This window comes from Ochotona curzoniae, unplaced genomic scaffold, assembly GCF_017591425.1.
Source record: "Ochotona curzoniae isolate NIBS_2020 unplaced genomic scaffold, NIBS_Ocur_1.0 contig_2699, whole genome shotgun sequence".
Classification (NCBI taxonomy): Eukaryota; Metazoa; Chordata; class Mammalia; order Lagomorpha; family Ochotonidae; genus Ochotona; species Ochotona curzoniae.
The window spans coordinates 1182786-1198234 of NW_024465561.1; the positions used below are offsets into that span (position 1 = coordinate 1182786).

General features: G+C 57.0%; 1 protein-coding gene across 1 annotated transcript; it reads left to right on the forward strand.

Annotated features, from left to right (window-relative positions):
- Positions 1 to 70: 70 nt before the first annotated feature.
- Positions 71 to 15181, forward strand: PHLDB3 (pleckstrin homology like domain family B member 3). The gene is made up of 16 exons (XM_040976187.1): positions 71 to 278; positions 454 to 805; positions 1414 to 1572; positions 1706 to 1852; positions 5348 to 5476; positions 5558 to 5719; positions 6262 to 6393; positions 6591 to 6674; positions 7032 to 7139; positions 9558 to 9651; positions 9723 to 9819; positions 9903 to 9990; positions 10220 to 10276; positions 13313 to 13532; positions 13820 to 13905; positions 14883 to 15181. Exons 2-16 carry the CDS (start codon positions 566 to 568, stop codon positions 15015 to 15017), a joined length of 1938 nt encoding a protein of 645 aa, XP_040832121.1. The 5' UTR covers positions 71 to 278; positions 454 to 565; the 3' UTR covers positions 15018 to 15181.
- The last annotated feature ends 268 nt before the right edge of the window (positions 15182 to 15449 follow it).

Below are 15449 nucleotides of genomic sequence, written 5' to 3' on the forward strand. Positions count from 1 at the left end.
GCCGGGGAGGGGGACGGGGCGGCCTCTGGCTGTTCCCCAACCACCTGTCGGGATGGCCGAGTCGGCAGTGCGGGCAGGAGCCCCGAGTGCGGCGCAGCGCAGCGCGTGCTGCAGGAGCTTGCGAGGGAGAGAGGGGTCGCGACTGCGGGGCGGAGGCGGCCGCGGAGCCCGGGGAGGCCGGAGTGCGTGCTGTGCGTTCCCCGGAGGGAAGGCAGGAGCTCCAGACGCGTGCGAGAGCGTGAGATTGTGATCCGACCGTGGGCTCCCTGCGGGAGGAGGTACAGGCGCGGGTGGGAGCCAGAGGGAGGCGGGCATGGGGGTCGCCCCCGGGCTGTCCCAGCTGTGGGGGCGCTGCAGTGGGGGGCGAATGAGGGACCCCAGACTCAGAGTCCAGGGACAGGGAGGAAGGGGCGTGTCCATCTAACTGGGTTCCCACCTGCTTCTCCGCCCCAGGGAACTTGGGGCCACGCCCGCGGAGGGCTCAGTCCAGCCTTTGAACTGCCAGGCCCGGCCTCCCGGGACGCCGGGCACCGCCCACCCCGCCACCCCGGAGCCCGCAGCGGCCATGGGCACCCCGAGCAGCCCGGACGAGGGCACCCCGCCGCCGCCGCCAGTCCCGGAATGCGATGCCGAGCTCCCGCCCCAAGGGGCTGCCCAGCCCCAGGAACAGACCCCCGAGGAGCCTTGCAAGCCGGCGGCTCCCGAGGCCCTGGCCGAGCTTCCGCGCGTCCCAGGCGCCTCGCAGCAGGCGGAGGAAGAGGAGGAAGTGTGCGAAGCGAGCAGCACGGAGAGCAGCCGGGACGAGGTGAGCCTCGGGAGACGCGGCCCCCGGTGACACGCGTGGGGCCGGACGACGGAAAGCCAGGGGGAGAGGCCCGGTGGGCTTGGAGATGAACCCCAAGTGGGTGACATGTTGGGAGACCAGACTCACGGGGAGGTCCCGGGCTGGAGGAGCGCGCGTGCGAGAGGCTGGGGAGACACAGGGCTGGGAGGCAGACCCTGGAAAGTGGAGACGGAGCCCAGAGACAGGAGGAGAGAGAGGACACTGGGGCCCCGGGGGGGCTGGAAACTTGGGCAGGCTTTGTAGGGTGGAGGGGAGGAATGCCCTGCAGCAGTACAGGGAGGGATGCCCCGAGGCGGACGATTAATGGGTTGGGGCGAGAGACGCCTGGACCACTCTCTCCTGATGGCGAGCCCCTGGGTCTGGTGGTCTGCGCACCCGCCCCCTCCCACCTGAAACAAAAGAGCCTGCGCCTGGCAAAGGGCCAAGCGAGTGATGGCTGAGTCAGGCAGACCGAGACCCCCACACCCGCACCCCAGCTCCTCTCCCCAGCAGCAGTGTACAGGGTGGACTGGGTAGGGGGACTTGCTGAGAGAGGCCTGTCCCCTTGGTCACGCCCCCTCCAGCTCCAGCCCGAGGCCAGGACCCCCACCTCCACCCTTCCTGGGGAAGGGGCGCGAGGCGCGGCTCGGAGGCTGCGGGCGCAGCAGCTGGAGGCCCTGACTCGAGTGGCCCTGATGGAGCAGCGCGTGAAGGAACTCCAGCGCCAGAAGAAGGAGCTGAGAATTGAGGTGAGGCTGCGCCCGCTCGCCCAGGGACGCCTCAGCTGTCCCTGGGGGAAGCGCTTGTCTGGGCACCTGCCTTCCCTGGGGTCCCCACGCTCCGTTCCCCCCTCGGACCCCAGCCCTTGCCTTCTCTCGGCAGATGGAGGTGGAGGTGGCCCTGCTGCGGGGAGAACTGGCCGGGGAGCGAGTGGCTGCTCGGCGGGAGGAGGAGCAGCTCCGGGAGCTGCTGGGGCAGCAGGTGGCCAGGGAGCAGCACAGCCGCGGCCGGGAGCAGCAGCGGGAAGAGGTTCGTGGCTTCCTGGCGTCTGGGTGTTCCTGGTGGTGTCCCTGGGGACCTGAGCCAGCAGGCAGGGGAAGCGTGGGCTCCAGGGGGCTGGGAGCAGATACCTCCTCCCTCCCCTTCCTGGGGCCCCTTTCTCAGTATGGCCGAGTCTTAAATGTCATAGCATACAAACTTGAAACCCACAAAACTCGAATTGTCTAAGATGCTGTATGCCCTTAAGGCCTTCCGTTTCCCAATGGGTTTCCACATCACTGGTTTGATTATTTTTATTATAAAAACGCACGTTTGCTCCCTAAATTCCCATAAACATCAGGGTTGGGCCAGGCTGAACACAGCAGGGGCCTGCAGTTCACACTGGGTCTCCCGCGTGGGCAGCAAGGAGGGACGTGGGGCCATCAGTGGTTGCCTAGGAAGAAGCACAAGCACAGGGAGCTGGGCTTGGGTCACTGCTAGGACAGGTGGACGTCCCAGGTGGTGGCTTCACTGCTCTGCCCCACATCCACCTCCTCCTCACTCACCAGTCCTCAGAGTCCACAGGAGGGGCTGGCACAGCAGGTTAAGCTGCATCCTATCTGGGCACTGGGTTCGAGTCCCGGCTGCTCTCCTTCCAGTCCAGCTCCTTGCTGATGAACCTGGGAAAGCAGTGGAATTCCAGGTCTGTGGCTTCAGCCAGCCAATGTGGCAATGTGAAGAATGGACCAGTAGGCAAAAGATCTCCCTCTTAGCAACTCTGCCTTTAAAATGAATTTTAAAAAATCTTTATGTATGTATTTAAATATTCACATTTATTTTAATTGGAAAGTCAGATTCACATAGAGAAGAAGAGAGACAGAAAAAAAGATCTTCCATCTGTTGGTTCACTCTCCAAGTGGCCACAGCGGCAGGAGCAGAGCCCATCTGAAGCCAGAAGCCAGGAGCTTCTTCCCATCCTCCCATGCAGGTGCAGGTGTCAGGATGGACTGAACAGACAACGACGAGAAGGTGCTTAAGGGAGAGATGATTTTATTAAACTACACTGCGGTCATCACCCATGCTTTTAGAATGAGGCACATTGTCTAAGAACATCCAGATTTTTTTTTTTTTAAAAAAAGGTTTATTTGTTTTTATTGGAAAGGCAGATATACCAAAGAGGAAGATCTGGTCCCATGGTTCACTTCCCAAGAGGCAACAATGGCTGGAGCTACACCAATCCGAAGCCCTGGAGCCAGGAACTTCTTCCGGGTCTCCCACTCCAGTGTAGGATCCCAAGGCTTTGGGCCATCCTCGACTGCTTTCCCAGGCCACAAACAGGGAACTGGATGGGAAGTGGGGCTGCTGGGATCAGAATCGATGCCCGTATGGGATCCCGGCGCGTTCAAGGCAAGGACTTTAACTGCTAGGCTATCACACCAGGCCTAACATCCACATTTTTATGTCCCAGAAAGCCAGGGCGACAAAGCTCTTGTTGCCGAGGCCAGCATATGCAAGCTGTTGTTAACCAGGATCTTGGAGGAGACTTACAATCTTAGGGTTGGTTTTTTGATGTTAATTAAAGAAATTCAAAAGGGTAGAGCAATTTAGCCAATGAACAAAAGGCCAGGGGAGGAGATAGCCTTGGGCTGGGGCGGGGGCTTCTTCTGTAATTTCCTACCGAATGAGACATCTAGGAGAGGTAACATTGGACTTGGTTGCTTCAAGATACCAGGTGTTTTTGGCTTGTGATGAGCCTGTAGTTCACATACACGCTCAGCTCCTTCAGCTGGGTCCCAAGGCTTTGGGCCGTCCTCTCCTGCTTTCCCAGACCTCAAGCAGGGAGCTGGAAGGGAAGTGAAGCAAAGGGGTTATGAACCAGTGCTCATATGGGATCCCAGCAGATACAAGGTGAGGATTTAGCCACCAAGCTACCACGCTGGGCCTATAAAAACATTTTTTTAAGCCCCTGGCAGACCTTCTGTGCCTACATGTGGGCATGTGTCATTTGCAGATAAGAGCCACATCACCCTGTTGTTATCTCCCTCTGAGGTTCACAAGTCCTCAGAGTCAGCTCACCTCTGCTCCCCTTCCGTGTTGCCTTGATTGTCTGGAAAACCAGACAATCAGCACATTAAGCAGGTGCCTTGCTTGAAGCAGGTCCCTGGAAGGCCCCTGTGGTGGAGCCGCCTGGGAAACGGTGTGTCAGCAACAAAGGATGCTTGCGTGCTCTCGGTTGGAGAAGTCTGGTGTGGCATGGGCAGGATGGGGCCGGGGTTGTACCTGTAGGCCCTGCTGGTTGTTCTGTGCCTGTGGCAGGTGTGGGAGTGCTGTTGAGGACAGCCGAAAGCCTTGGGACCCTGCACCTGCATGGGACCCTGCACCTGCATGAGACCCTGAAGAAGCTCTGGTTCCTGGCTTTGGATCAGTGCAGCTCCGGTCATTGTAGCTGCTTGGGGAGTGAATCAATGGATGGAGGATCTTCCTCTCTGTCTTTCCTCGTCTGACTTTCCAATAAAAATAAAATAAATCTAAAAATAATTTTACTTATCTGAAAGACACAATAAAGGAGAAAGAGATAGAGACCCAGAGAGTGAGAGAGATCTTCCATCCACAGGTTCACTTCCCAAATGGCTGCCATGGCTGAACTGGGCCAGGAGCCTGGAACTCCATCTGGGTCTCTGTGTGGGTAGCAGGGGCCCAAGCACCTGCCTTCCAGGTGCTTGAGCAGGGAGCTGGGTGGGAAGTGGAGCAGCTGGGGCTTGAACAGGTGCTCTCTCGGGATGCCAGTGTTGCAGGTGACTGCTTAAACTGCTGTGCCACAGCACCATCTCTCTGCAAACATCTTGAATGTGGGGGTTTCCTGCGGGCTGCGGGCTAGGCTCTCACCCAGTCTCTGAGAGCCCCTTCTCCCCTCCACTCTGCCAAGTTTTCAGGCTTCTAGCTCCTGGAGGTTCCTTCTGAGTCACCCCAACACTTGGGCTGTCTTCTACGACTGTTCCCAGGTTACTAGCGGGGAATTGGATTGGAAATGGAGCAGCCGGGTCTTGAACCAGCACCCGCATGGGATGCTGGCATTGTAGGCAGCAGCTTTACCAGCACTGCAGCACTGGTCCCAGTTCTTTCTCCTTGGACACCCTCCCCCCCATGTAACTATGTCATACTGTTCCCTTGGCCAATGCCTGTCCAGCTTCCTGTGTCCAACCAGGTCCAAATGTGCCCTGGTGTTTGCCACACGCCTTCTAGTCGCACAGCCACGAAGCTAAGGCATCCCTCAGTAGCAGTCCCCTCCCCTGACAGGGTCCACACCTCTGTGTGGCATGGCTCTCCTTGTCCCAGCTGTTCCCATGAGTCCCCACTGGGTCCCACTCACCCCCAGGTCCACACACAGCTTCTCTAGAGGTTTGCATTTATTTGTTCCTTAAGCAACTATTTACTGAGCGCCTGCAGCAAGGTGGGCCAGATGGATGGGGTCCCTGACCTGGCTGCCCCCTGGGTCCTTCTTTACTCTCAAGCAGAGGCTGAGAACCCACCCACGTGTTCTTTCAGGAGCAGAGGCGGCTGAGCCAGGAGCGGGACCGCGTGGAGGGGCTCCGCCAGAGACTCAGAGAGGCCCAGGGCCAGCTGGACTCCCAGCCTGAGGGCCAGCGCCAGCAGCTTCTGCAGGGGGTGCAGGAGGTAAGGACTGCAGGGTGCCCACCGTCTGGGCCTTGGGGGGCGGGCTACACCACAGAAGTCCTACGGTGTGCTTCTCCACAGGCGCGGGAGCAGCTGGACACAGCGCAGCGGGCCTATGAGGACCTGGAGTTCCAGCAGCTGGAGCGCGAGAGCCGGCGGGAGGAGGAGGACCGGGATGGCCCTGGGGCCCGGGTGCCTGTCGCCAGGGTCCCCGAGCTCCAGGCTAGCGTGGCGCAGCACAAGGTGGGGCTCAGCACACCAGCTCCAGCCCTGTGTCCCCTGCCCTGCCTGCCTCACCCTCACGTACCTTCTTCACCCTGTTCTTTGGAGCATTTAGGAGATGATCCCTGTGTGTGTGTGTGTGTGTGAATGAAGTCGCTGAAGAACACGGTCCTCCCAAGGGCACCTTTTCCAAGGTCACAGCGGTGCTGGGAAGGGCAGGAGCAAGGGCTGGCCCCATGAAGGGGGACTTGAGTATTCCTGCTTCAGTTCCTGCCTGTGGCCCAGAGGTCTCCATCTCTTCCTGCTCTTTCTTGGAAAATCCATCTCCCTCCATTCCAGCCCGTGTGTTCCGTCATCCTCTGTCCCCTCAAGCCTCCCCTGTACTCCAGCAAGGAAGTGGGGGCACCATGGAGCTGAACTCCTGGCACTCCGCTTCCTGCTCCCCTTCCCTGTTCAGATCCCAGAGCCCCACCCCGCTGGGGAGGGGGTGGAGCCAACCCCAGGTCTATCCTGGCAGGACCTGGCTGTGGGAGAGGGCAGCCCTGGGACAGCTGAGTCACCAGGGCCGGTGGGGTGCACTACAGCGCAGGATCCAGGTCCTGGAGGAGCAGCTCAAGTCGCTGGGGGAACAGATGGCAGTGGAGAGCCGGGGGCTGAGCCAGAAGAAGGAGGAGGCCCTGCAGGCCCTGGCTCAGGTGGGCATCCCAGGTCGGACCACCCTGCCCCCTGCACACCCTCCCTCCTTCACCATCCCCCACCCCCCTCCTTACTGACCCCACCAGGACAGTCCCCCACCTCTCTGCTCCCAGGAAACACCTGCCTGCTGGGCCTCCTGCTGTGGGTGGCCCATTCTGACGTGGATGTGTGGTGTGTCCTGGTGTTTCTCCCACAGGAACAGAACCGGCTCCTGGAGATCAACCAACTTCAGGGATCACCCAGTGGGGACGTCTCTGAGCATAGCCATGCTCTTACAAAGGTATGGGGCTGCAGTGCCTGTCAGGGTCCCTTAGACCCAGGAGTCCAGGACCACCCCCTCCTCCCTCACACCCTGGGGTCCAGGCCCTCCTCCCTCACATCCTGGGGTCCAGCCCCAGCCCCTCCTCCCTCCCATCCAAAGTCCAACCTCCCAGCCCCTCCTCATGTCCTCCCTGGTGGTCTGTACTCACAGCCCTCCATGATGGTGGGGGACAGGACACTGAGACCCATATCCCAGCTCTCCTCATGACGATACCTTGATTTTCGTCTAAGCAATGGGCTGTCTCTGGAAGCAGGGCCAGAGGGTGGTGGTTCCCTGTGAGCCCGCAGCTTCCCTTCACCTCCACTCCTCTGGCAGCTGCTGTTCACACAGAAGACCGACCGGCAGCTGCTGGTGCTGCAGGACCCCGCTGCCCTCGCCGCCTCCTCCTCCTCCTGCCTCTTCTCGGTCCACAGTTCCCTACAGGTGCGGCCCCTGCTGCTTTGGAGGTCTCCCTTACCTTGCTGATTCTGGGCTGCAGTACATCCCCTGGGGCTCTCCATCCTGCAGGTGGGGTGGGGGGTGGATGGCAAAGGTTTACCTCCCTTGTCAGCTTTGTTGCTGTTCTTCCCTTTTCCTACCTCACACTCCTCCTGGTCACAAGCGTCAGGCACCCAGGAGTTGGAAGTCACCTGCTGAGGTCCCTCCCACACTGCCAGCTGCTCCCCATAGTGCAGCCACTTGTGTGTGTGTTTGTTTTTCTTTATTTATTTTACCAAAAGAATTACTGAAAGAGAGACAGAGTTGAAAGATCTTCTATCTGCTGGTTCATCCCTCAAATGGCCACCTTGGCTAGAGCTGGGATAGTCTGACGCCAGCAGCCAGCAGCCAGGAGCTTCTTCCAGGTCTCCCATGCAGGCGCAGGGTCCCAAGGCTTTAGGCTGTCCCAGAGGGGACACTCTGGCTAGCTCCATATGGGATGCCAGCATTGTTGTTGTTGGCATTGTAATGCTGTACCACCTCAGGGCAGTGTCTGAGACAGCTTCACTGATGTGATGGCTCGCTCAGTTCCAACCACCACGGGCACCTAGGGCATCGTGGGCCCCTCGGGCATCAGGCAGGCAGAGCTTAGGTCTGACCTTGCCTTCCTGCTTGCTCAGAGCTGGGAAGTGCTGGGGACCCTGGATGAAGGTGGGGTGTCACCTCCGCACAGTGTAGTGGTGTGGCCTTGTGTGTGTGTGTGTGTGTGTGTGTGTGTGCACATGCGTGTCTTCGACACTCCCGTCACTTGTAGGACTCCCTCCCATTTCTTTCTCCCTCCTTTGCTGATTTGGTGGTGAGCAGGTTTTTCTGCTCTGTAGAATTTTCCTGGTCAAGGTTTGCTGGCCATGTTCTTGGGGTCAGGGTCCACCCCTTAGCACTTGCACAGTTGCAGTAATGGCTGTGGAGGCCTACGCTGCGACAGGGTCAGTTTTTGGCAGGTTTCCGCAGTGGCCATGTGACTTCATTTTTCCTTTTCGAAGAATGTTATTTGGGGGCTTGCACAATGGCTCAATTGGCAAATTTTCCACTTGCAAGTGCCAAGATCCTAATATTGATATGGATTCATGTTCTGGCTACTCCACTTCCCATCCTGTTCCCTGCTTGTGACCTGGGAAAGCAGTGGAGGACGGCCCAGAGCTTTAGGCCCGTGCACCCACATGGAAGACCCAGAAGAACCTCCTGGCTCCTGGCTTCAGCTCAGCTTAGCTCCTGCTTATTGCGACCACTTGAGGAGTGAGCCAGTGGATAAAAGATTTCTCTGTTTCTCCTGCTCTCTGTAAATCTGCCTATCAGATAAAAATAAAATTTTAACATAACTTATTTGGAAGGTAGAGAGACAGAAAAAAAGCTTCTGTATGTTGGTTCACTCTCCTAGATGCCTCCAATGGCTAGGGCAGGGCCAGGCCCGAGCAGGCCTGTTGCGGGGAGCTGGGAATTCCATCCAGTCTCGCTTGTCTTGGCTCCTAGGGTGCAATAGCCAAGGAAGCTGGACCGGAAGTGGAAGAGCCGGGTCTGAAACAGCTCTGTAGGTGGGGCATCCCCAGAGGGCACCTAACCACCTCCCATGCACCTGCTGTTGTTTCTCTTGCCGCAGAATCACAACCTCTGTGTGCAGGTTCATTCATTGCAAGTTACAAATGGTGACATTTCCACTCTGCTGCTCCTTCCTGCTTGACTTGAAATACAGAGAGAGGCTTGTCCCTGTGGGGGAGCAGGGTGGCCCATCTTCTTTTCTCATCTTTAAACAAAGCCCGGGCTCACTGGATAACTGGTTCAATTTCCAATGAACATTATTTCTCATTAACCCATGGATTCATTGTATTAGATGGGTGATGATCTGGGGCAGCAGGGTATTATTGCTGCTCCAATTATCCACCTGATTTGTTTTATTGTTTTTCATTTTTTATCTAGGCAGAGCTATCTGGGAGGGTTTATTTTTTTCTTTAAAAATAATTTCCGTTTTATTTCTTTCTTGCCCTCCAACTGATGTTTGCTTATCATCTGCTCTGAACATACACACACACACACACACACACACACACACACACACACACAATTTATGTTCCTTTTTAAGATTTATTAATTTCAAAGGCAGGATTAATAGAGAGAGACTTCCAACTTCTGGTTCACATCCCAAATAATTAGAACTGCTGAGGCTGGGCTAAGAGCCTGGGACTCCATCCGGGCCTCCCGTGTGTGTGGCAGGGCTCCAAGCAATGAGGTATCTCCTGCTGCTTTCCCAGGCACATTAGCAGAGAGCTGGATTAGACAGTGGAGCAGCTGGGAATCAAACCTGTGTTTCTAGGCGATGCTAGTTACTTGGGAGGTGGCCGAACCCAACTCAGGCCTGTGACTTTCCAGGGCTCCATTGACCTCCAGAGAACTGGAAGCCTGCCCCGGAGGAGAGGCGAGCGAGCAGGCCAGAAGGGAGCCCCCCGGCCGCTGTCCCTGCACTGCACAGGTGAGCAGCCAGCTGGGTGGGAGTCTCAGGCAGGGAAGCCCAGGGCAGGGAGCCTAGCATCCCAGGCACCTCACGCTTTCACTCTCCCCCAGACACCACAGCTGTTGCAAACGCCGGCAGACTCCCACTCTACCAGCTGCTGAACTGCGGCCACGGACACAGGTGAGACACGGTGGGCGGCAGGGAGCCGGGCAGGAAGAGGCTGAAGCCGCTGTGACCCTGCTCACCCTGTTCCCTGTGCCCAGCTGTGGGGTATTCCACGCGGACATCGCCCACATGGAGCGGCTCCTGCAGCAGGCTGTGGCGGAGAGAGAGCGACTGCTCAAGGCCAGGGTGAGGCCCAGACCCTTGTCTGTGGGATGAGACCCAGCCAGGTGCCCTCCTCCCTCACACCGGGGGGGTCCAGCCCCTCCTCTCTCACACCAGGGGGTCCAGCCCCTCCTCCCTCACACCCAGGGGTGCAGCCCGAGCCCCTCCTCCCTCACACCCAGGGGTCTGGTAGAACCCCTGCCCCTGCCTTTTGGGTTTATGTCCGCCCTGACTCCTGCCTCCCGTTCCTCAGGAAGGGACAAGAAGGAGCGCAGACGGATCCCCAGGTCGTGCGGTGGCGGCCATAACGGTCAGTGCACCCCCCCCCCTTTGCAGCCTCCCCTGCTCTGCTGAGTCGCTGCCTCTTTTGTGTGTGCGTCCCCCACTTTCTCCTCCTGTACCTGACAGAGCTGCACATGGGCTTGGCTCCCGCTCCCGTGACTGGCCTCGGGTCTGTGGCTCTTTTCTGCGGAACTTGTCTGGCCTCTGTGCGCCTCAGTATCCCTTCTGTGAGTTGGTGACAGTGTCTGATGCTACTACAGAGCAGGGGCAAGGTGCGCTGGACTTTTTAAAGGTTTATTTATTTTTATTTGAGAGGCAGATTTTACAGAGAGATCATCTATCTGCTGGTGCATTCCCCAAATGGCCACAATGTCCAGAGCTGAGCTGATCCCAAACCAGGAGCCAGTAGATTCTTTTGGGTCTCCCACATGGGTGCAGGGTCCCAAGGCCTCGGGCCATCCTCTGCTGCTTTCCCAGGCCACAAGCAGGGAGCTGGATGGGAGGTGGAGCAGCTGGGACATGAACCAGCATCCATATGGGATCCTGGCATTATAGGTGGAGGCTTAACCTGCTGGGTCACAATACCAGCCCTTGCCCCAGAATATTTGAAAACCAAATTCTAGATATTGTCTCTTTTCATCTATACTCACTATGTACCTTTAGTAGTTTTGATTTTTTCCCAGGCCATGAGCAGGGAGCTGGATCAAAGTGGAGCAGCCGGGACACGAACCGGCAACCCTGTGGGATTCTGGTGCTGCAAGGCAGGGGATTAGCCGGTTGAGCTATCCCACTGGCCCCAGTAATACTGTGGTATAAAGTACATATTCATTTCCCTCTGTCTCTAAGAGCAATATTCATTTGAAAAAATGAGTATATATATATTTTTTTAATTAGAAAGGCAGATCAGATTTTTGGAGAGAAGGAGAGACAGAGGTAAAGATCTTCCACGCTCTGCTTCACTCCCCAAATGGCTGCAATGGCCCAAGTTGAGCTGATCTGCAGCCAGGAGCCAGGAAGTATTTCTGGGTCCTAAGGCTTTGGGCCGTCCTCCACTGTTTTCCTAGACCATAAGCAGGGAGTTGGATGGGAAGTAGAACAGCCAAGACACAAACCAGTGCCGATATGGGATCCATGCAAGGTGAGGATTTAACCTTTGAATTTAATCATTGTGCCTGATGAACCACAAAATTATTTTTTAATAGTTGTTCTATTTGATTTTTGGTTAAAGTGATTCGGAAATCTTTTGATCTCTGTAAGTCCTTATTTTATTTCCCTTTAATATTTATTTGAGAGAGAGAGAGAGAGAAGCAAACAAATTGCCATTTATTGGTTCCCTTCCCTAAATGACTTCAGTGGCTGGGACAAAGCCGGGAGAAACCAGGAGCCAGGGACTCCTCCAGGTCTCCCACAGGTGGCAGGAAGATACCGCTGTGGGCTGTTAACCTCAACCTGCCAGGGTAGGTAGGAAACTGGAGTCAGGAGCAGAGGCCGGGACCACAGCTGGCACTGTGGCATGGATGCTTGCTCCTTGCCAGGGTCTTAAACACCTGCCTCGCCTGTTTGCTTGCGAGTTGCAGTGGCGGGGATGAGGATCGGGGTGGGAAACAAGTCATTTATCTCATCTGTTTTTTCACACTCTTAGTATTATCTGTTTTGTTAAAATGGCTTTTTTACTGATGTTAATTGCATAAACACATCTTCTGCTAAAAGGAATGATCCAGAAAAAAAAGGAAAGAATGATCCAGCATCATTCCCGCCCTGTCTTCCTTCCTGATCTCACCTCCATACAGGTGTTTTTTCTAGAAAAGCCTTTAAATCATTTTTTTTTACCTAGTAATTTTCATACATTGATAAAACCATCTTTTGTGACTAAATAAGAGTACCCCCAAAAAGTTCACAGAATGAAAAGATGTGGGGCTAGAATTTTTTGAAGCCCACTCAGCTTTTCCTAAGCTGTGCAGATTGGTCATGTTTGTCCCCTGAGTCCCAGAGAGGCAGGGACAGTGACCATGAGTGACGTAGCAAAGGAACATGAACCACATACGGCGGCAGGTGCTGGCAAGCGCCAGGGAGTGAAGTCGGCCAGAAGCAGGTGGAGGCTTCTGGAAGCTGGGACCTGAGGCTGGCTTCATAAAAAATGAAGCACTCTTGCTTGTCCCTCCTTGGTGGCCTCATCATTTATTCAAGGGGTACATGTGGGGTGCATGCTCCACCCCTCATGCCCCCCGGGTTGGAGCACCTGCCAGCTGCTGGCACAGTCAGCTGTGGAGCACAGCGTGGCTCCGAAAGAGTGCCCTCCTGGATTGGGGCCCTGTGGTTCCGCTCCTCGCAACAGGGTCACCCTGCTGAGCCACCTCCCCTTGAGGGCTCACCTGGCCCACTGTCTTGCTGTCACCTGGTGGATTTGCCCAGCTCCTTGTAAGCCAGGCCTTGCCCTCCGCTGTGGTCCCCCCATGTCCTTTCCTCTTCACTGGCCACACTATTGCCGGTGTGTTTCTCACCCTTCCCTGTCTTAGCCCTCCGTACTCAACCTGGGGTCCCCAAACCAGCACCATAAGCATCTCCAGGAGGGAGGGGGGCTTCTCTGTCCAGCAGACCCCACGGTCTGTGTGTGTCCAGACCCCCAGTGCCCGCTGGCAGTGTGCCACGTGCTGCCTGCCTCAGCCTGACTTGGGGAGCCTGTACTCCTCACGGGCAGGACCCCCCCAAGATGCAGATGCTTCAAGTACCTTTCCCTGGGGCCTTTCCTTGTACCTGTCTGAGATGGCTGCGGGGCCTGGCCAGGCCTGGTTGTGCCACTGTGCCTTGCCAATCTCGGCTTTGACACGTGTAAAGTGGGGTGGGGAGGGGTGGGGGGGAAGGAACTTACCCCTTGACTTTCAGCTTAGCTGGGTTCATCTGCTAGAAGCTCCGTGTGGGCCCAGGTCACTATTTCATCCCTGTGCCCTGTTGGCACATCTGTAAAATGGGGTTCATGTTGATCCCCTCCAGGCCGTGGCAGGTCCCCCTCCCCAGGCTCCAGGCTGCATAAGTCGGGGCTCACACTGATGTCATTGCTCCCCAGGCCCCGCCCATGCCCCCTTCCCGCCCTCCTGAACCCCGAGTCTTGGACCTCCGGCAGCACCTGGAGCAATGGGGCCACAACCCAGAGACTTGTGCGCACGTGCGGGTGTCCGGGGGCTGCTGCCGAGGGCCCCTGGTGAAGATGGGCGGCCGTATCAAGACTTGGAGGAAGCGGTGGTTCTGTTTCGACCGTCAGGCCCGTCGCCTGGCCTATTACGCGGGTAATGTTAGCCAGGCCGCCTATTCCCCCCCATGGCCCCACTGCACCCCACAGCCTGGAACTCTGGCCCTGCATCCTCCATGTCCCCACCTGTCCAGTCCAGTCTTCTCCAAGCCCCCATCCAGCCTCAGCAGCTCCCTCACTTCCCAATCACGGTGACTCCAGGACCTCCCGTCTCTGTCCCCCCATCAGTTAGGACTGGGACCCAGCCCTCCCGACCCTAAGTCCCATCCTCATACGCAAACCATCACAGCTTACGGCCTCTCTCTCCTTCACTGCCTCCACCAGACAAAGAAGAGACCAAGCTCAAAGGCGTCATCTACTTCCAGGCCATTGAGGAAGTCTATTATGACCACCTGCGCTGTGCCTTCAAGGTGAGTCAGCCGTGGCCGGGCGCCCCTCCAGCAGGCCCTTCAAGGTGAGTCAGCCGTGGCCGGGCGCCCCTCCAGCAGGCCCTGGGGAGCGCCTCCCCCGCTTCCCAGGCAGGGAGCCCCCAGAGATGAGCAACTCAGCTGGCCCGGGCTCTCAGCTGTGCACGACTTCTCAAGGTATCAGAGACCAGTGTAATGCCAAGCTGGGAGCAGAGAAGGAAGGTGGCAACCTGGGGCTTGGGCGTCTGCCCAGATCTGCCAAGTGGTCCCTGTCCCCAGCCTTGGTCTATTCATCTGTGAAACGGGCACATTTTAACCTGTTCTCTTGGAGTTGTCCAGGGGGATATACACAACTCAACATAAATAGGCTCTGGCTGCTAACTTTCCCTAGGGATACAATAGGGGGCTGAGATGCAGGGGAGGGAGCGAAGGCAAGGAGAGGTGGGTGGGGTGGGAAAGAATTAAAAAAAAAAAAAGATTTATTTTTCTTATTGGGCAGGCAGAGTTACAAAGAGGAGAGAGTGCGAGAGTAGCTTCCATTCACTGGTTCACTCCCCACATGGTTGTAACAGATGGAGCTGGGCTGGTCCAAAGCCAGGAGCCTGGAGCTTCTTCCGAGTCTCCCACATGGTGCAGGGGCCTGCCAGGCACTTGGGCCATCCTCCACTGCTTTCCCAGGCCATTAGCTGGGAGCTGGATCAGAAATGGAACAGCTGGGATTCGAACCGGCATCTATATGGAATGCTGGTGTACTAGGTGGAGGCTTAATTTTGCTAAATCACATGGAGGGGGGTAAGTCCCCCTTTTCATTTTGCTCCTGGTAATAGCGCCCTATGTAAATTGATCTTCAGTACTGTCTTGTGTTAATTTATTTAATCCTCAAAGCCTACGTGGTAACAAGGCTGGGATTCGAACCCGAGCTGTACCCGGTGTCTGTGGTCTTGACTACCCTCCCTCCCTCTCTCCTTGGCTTATTCCAGAGCCCAAACCCTCGCCTGACGTTCTGCGTCAAGACCTACGAGCGCCTTTTCTACATGGTGGCCCCGAACCCTGAAGCCATGCGTATTTGGATGGACGTCATCGTGACTGCGGCAGATGAGAACCACGCCCCCTGAGGAGACACGCCCACAATGGGCGTGCCCAGAGGGGCCCCGCCCTGCCTTACGAGCCCCGCCCCCTCTGCCGGGCACAGCCCGGAGCAGGACGGTGATGGCAGGGGCGGGAAAGGAACTATTTATTGGTGCTCCTGTGATGCTGGATTAAACCTGGAGGAAAAACAGGGGCTGTGGCTTTGGTTTCCCACCCAGTTAGGCGCCTGAGGCTCCTCAGCCCCGCGGGTTGGGGTGTGGGGGCTGTTTTTCTGTGTGTGTCCTTGTAGGGTGTTCCCCACCCCCTCATCTTAGTTTAGATGCAGCCTCCTCTGGGAAGCCCTAAGGCACCCGCATGCTTGGGTCAGGCCCCCAGCTTCTGTGTGTCCTTCAAGCTGTCTCTGACCTCCCAGGCGGGGCAGGTCCCTGTCCTGGGTCCCCACAGTTCTAGGCCCCTCC

Bases quoted from the DNA above. Each gene is read 5' to 3' on its own strand.
- PHLDB3 (XM_040976187.1), top strand. From the start codon at position 566: ATGGGCACCCCGAGCAGCCCGGACGAGGGCACCCCGCCGCCGCCGCCA. The intron at 6,675-7,031 runs GTATGGGGCTGC...CTCCTCTGGCAG, and splicing joins ATAGCCATGCTCTTACAAAG to CTGCTGTTCACACAGAAGAC. The intron at 10,277-13,312 runs GTCAGTGCACCC...ATTGCTCCCCAG, and splicing joins GTGCGGTGGCGGCCATAACG to GCCCCGCCCATGCCCCCTTC.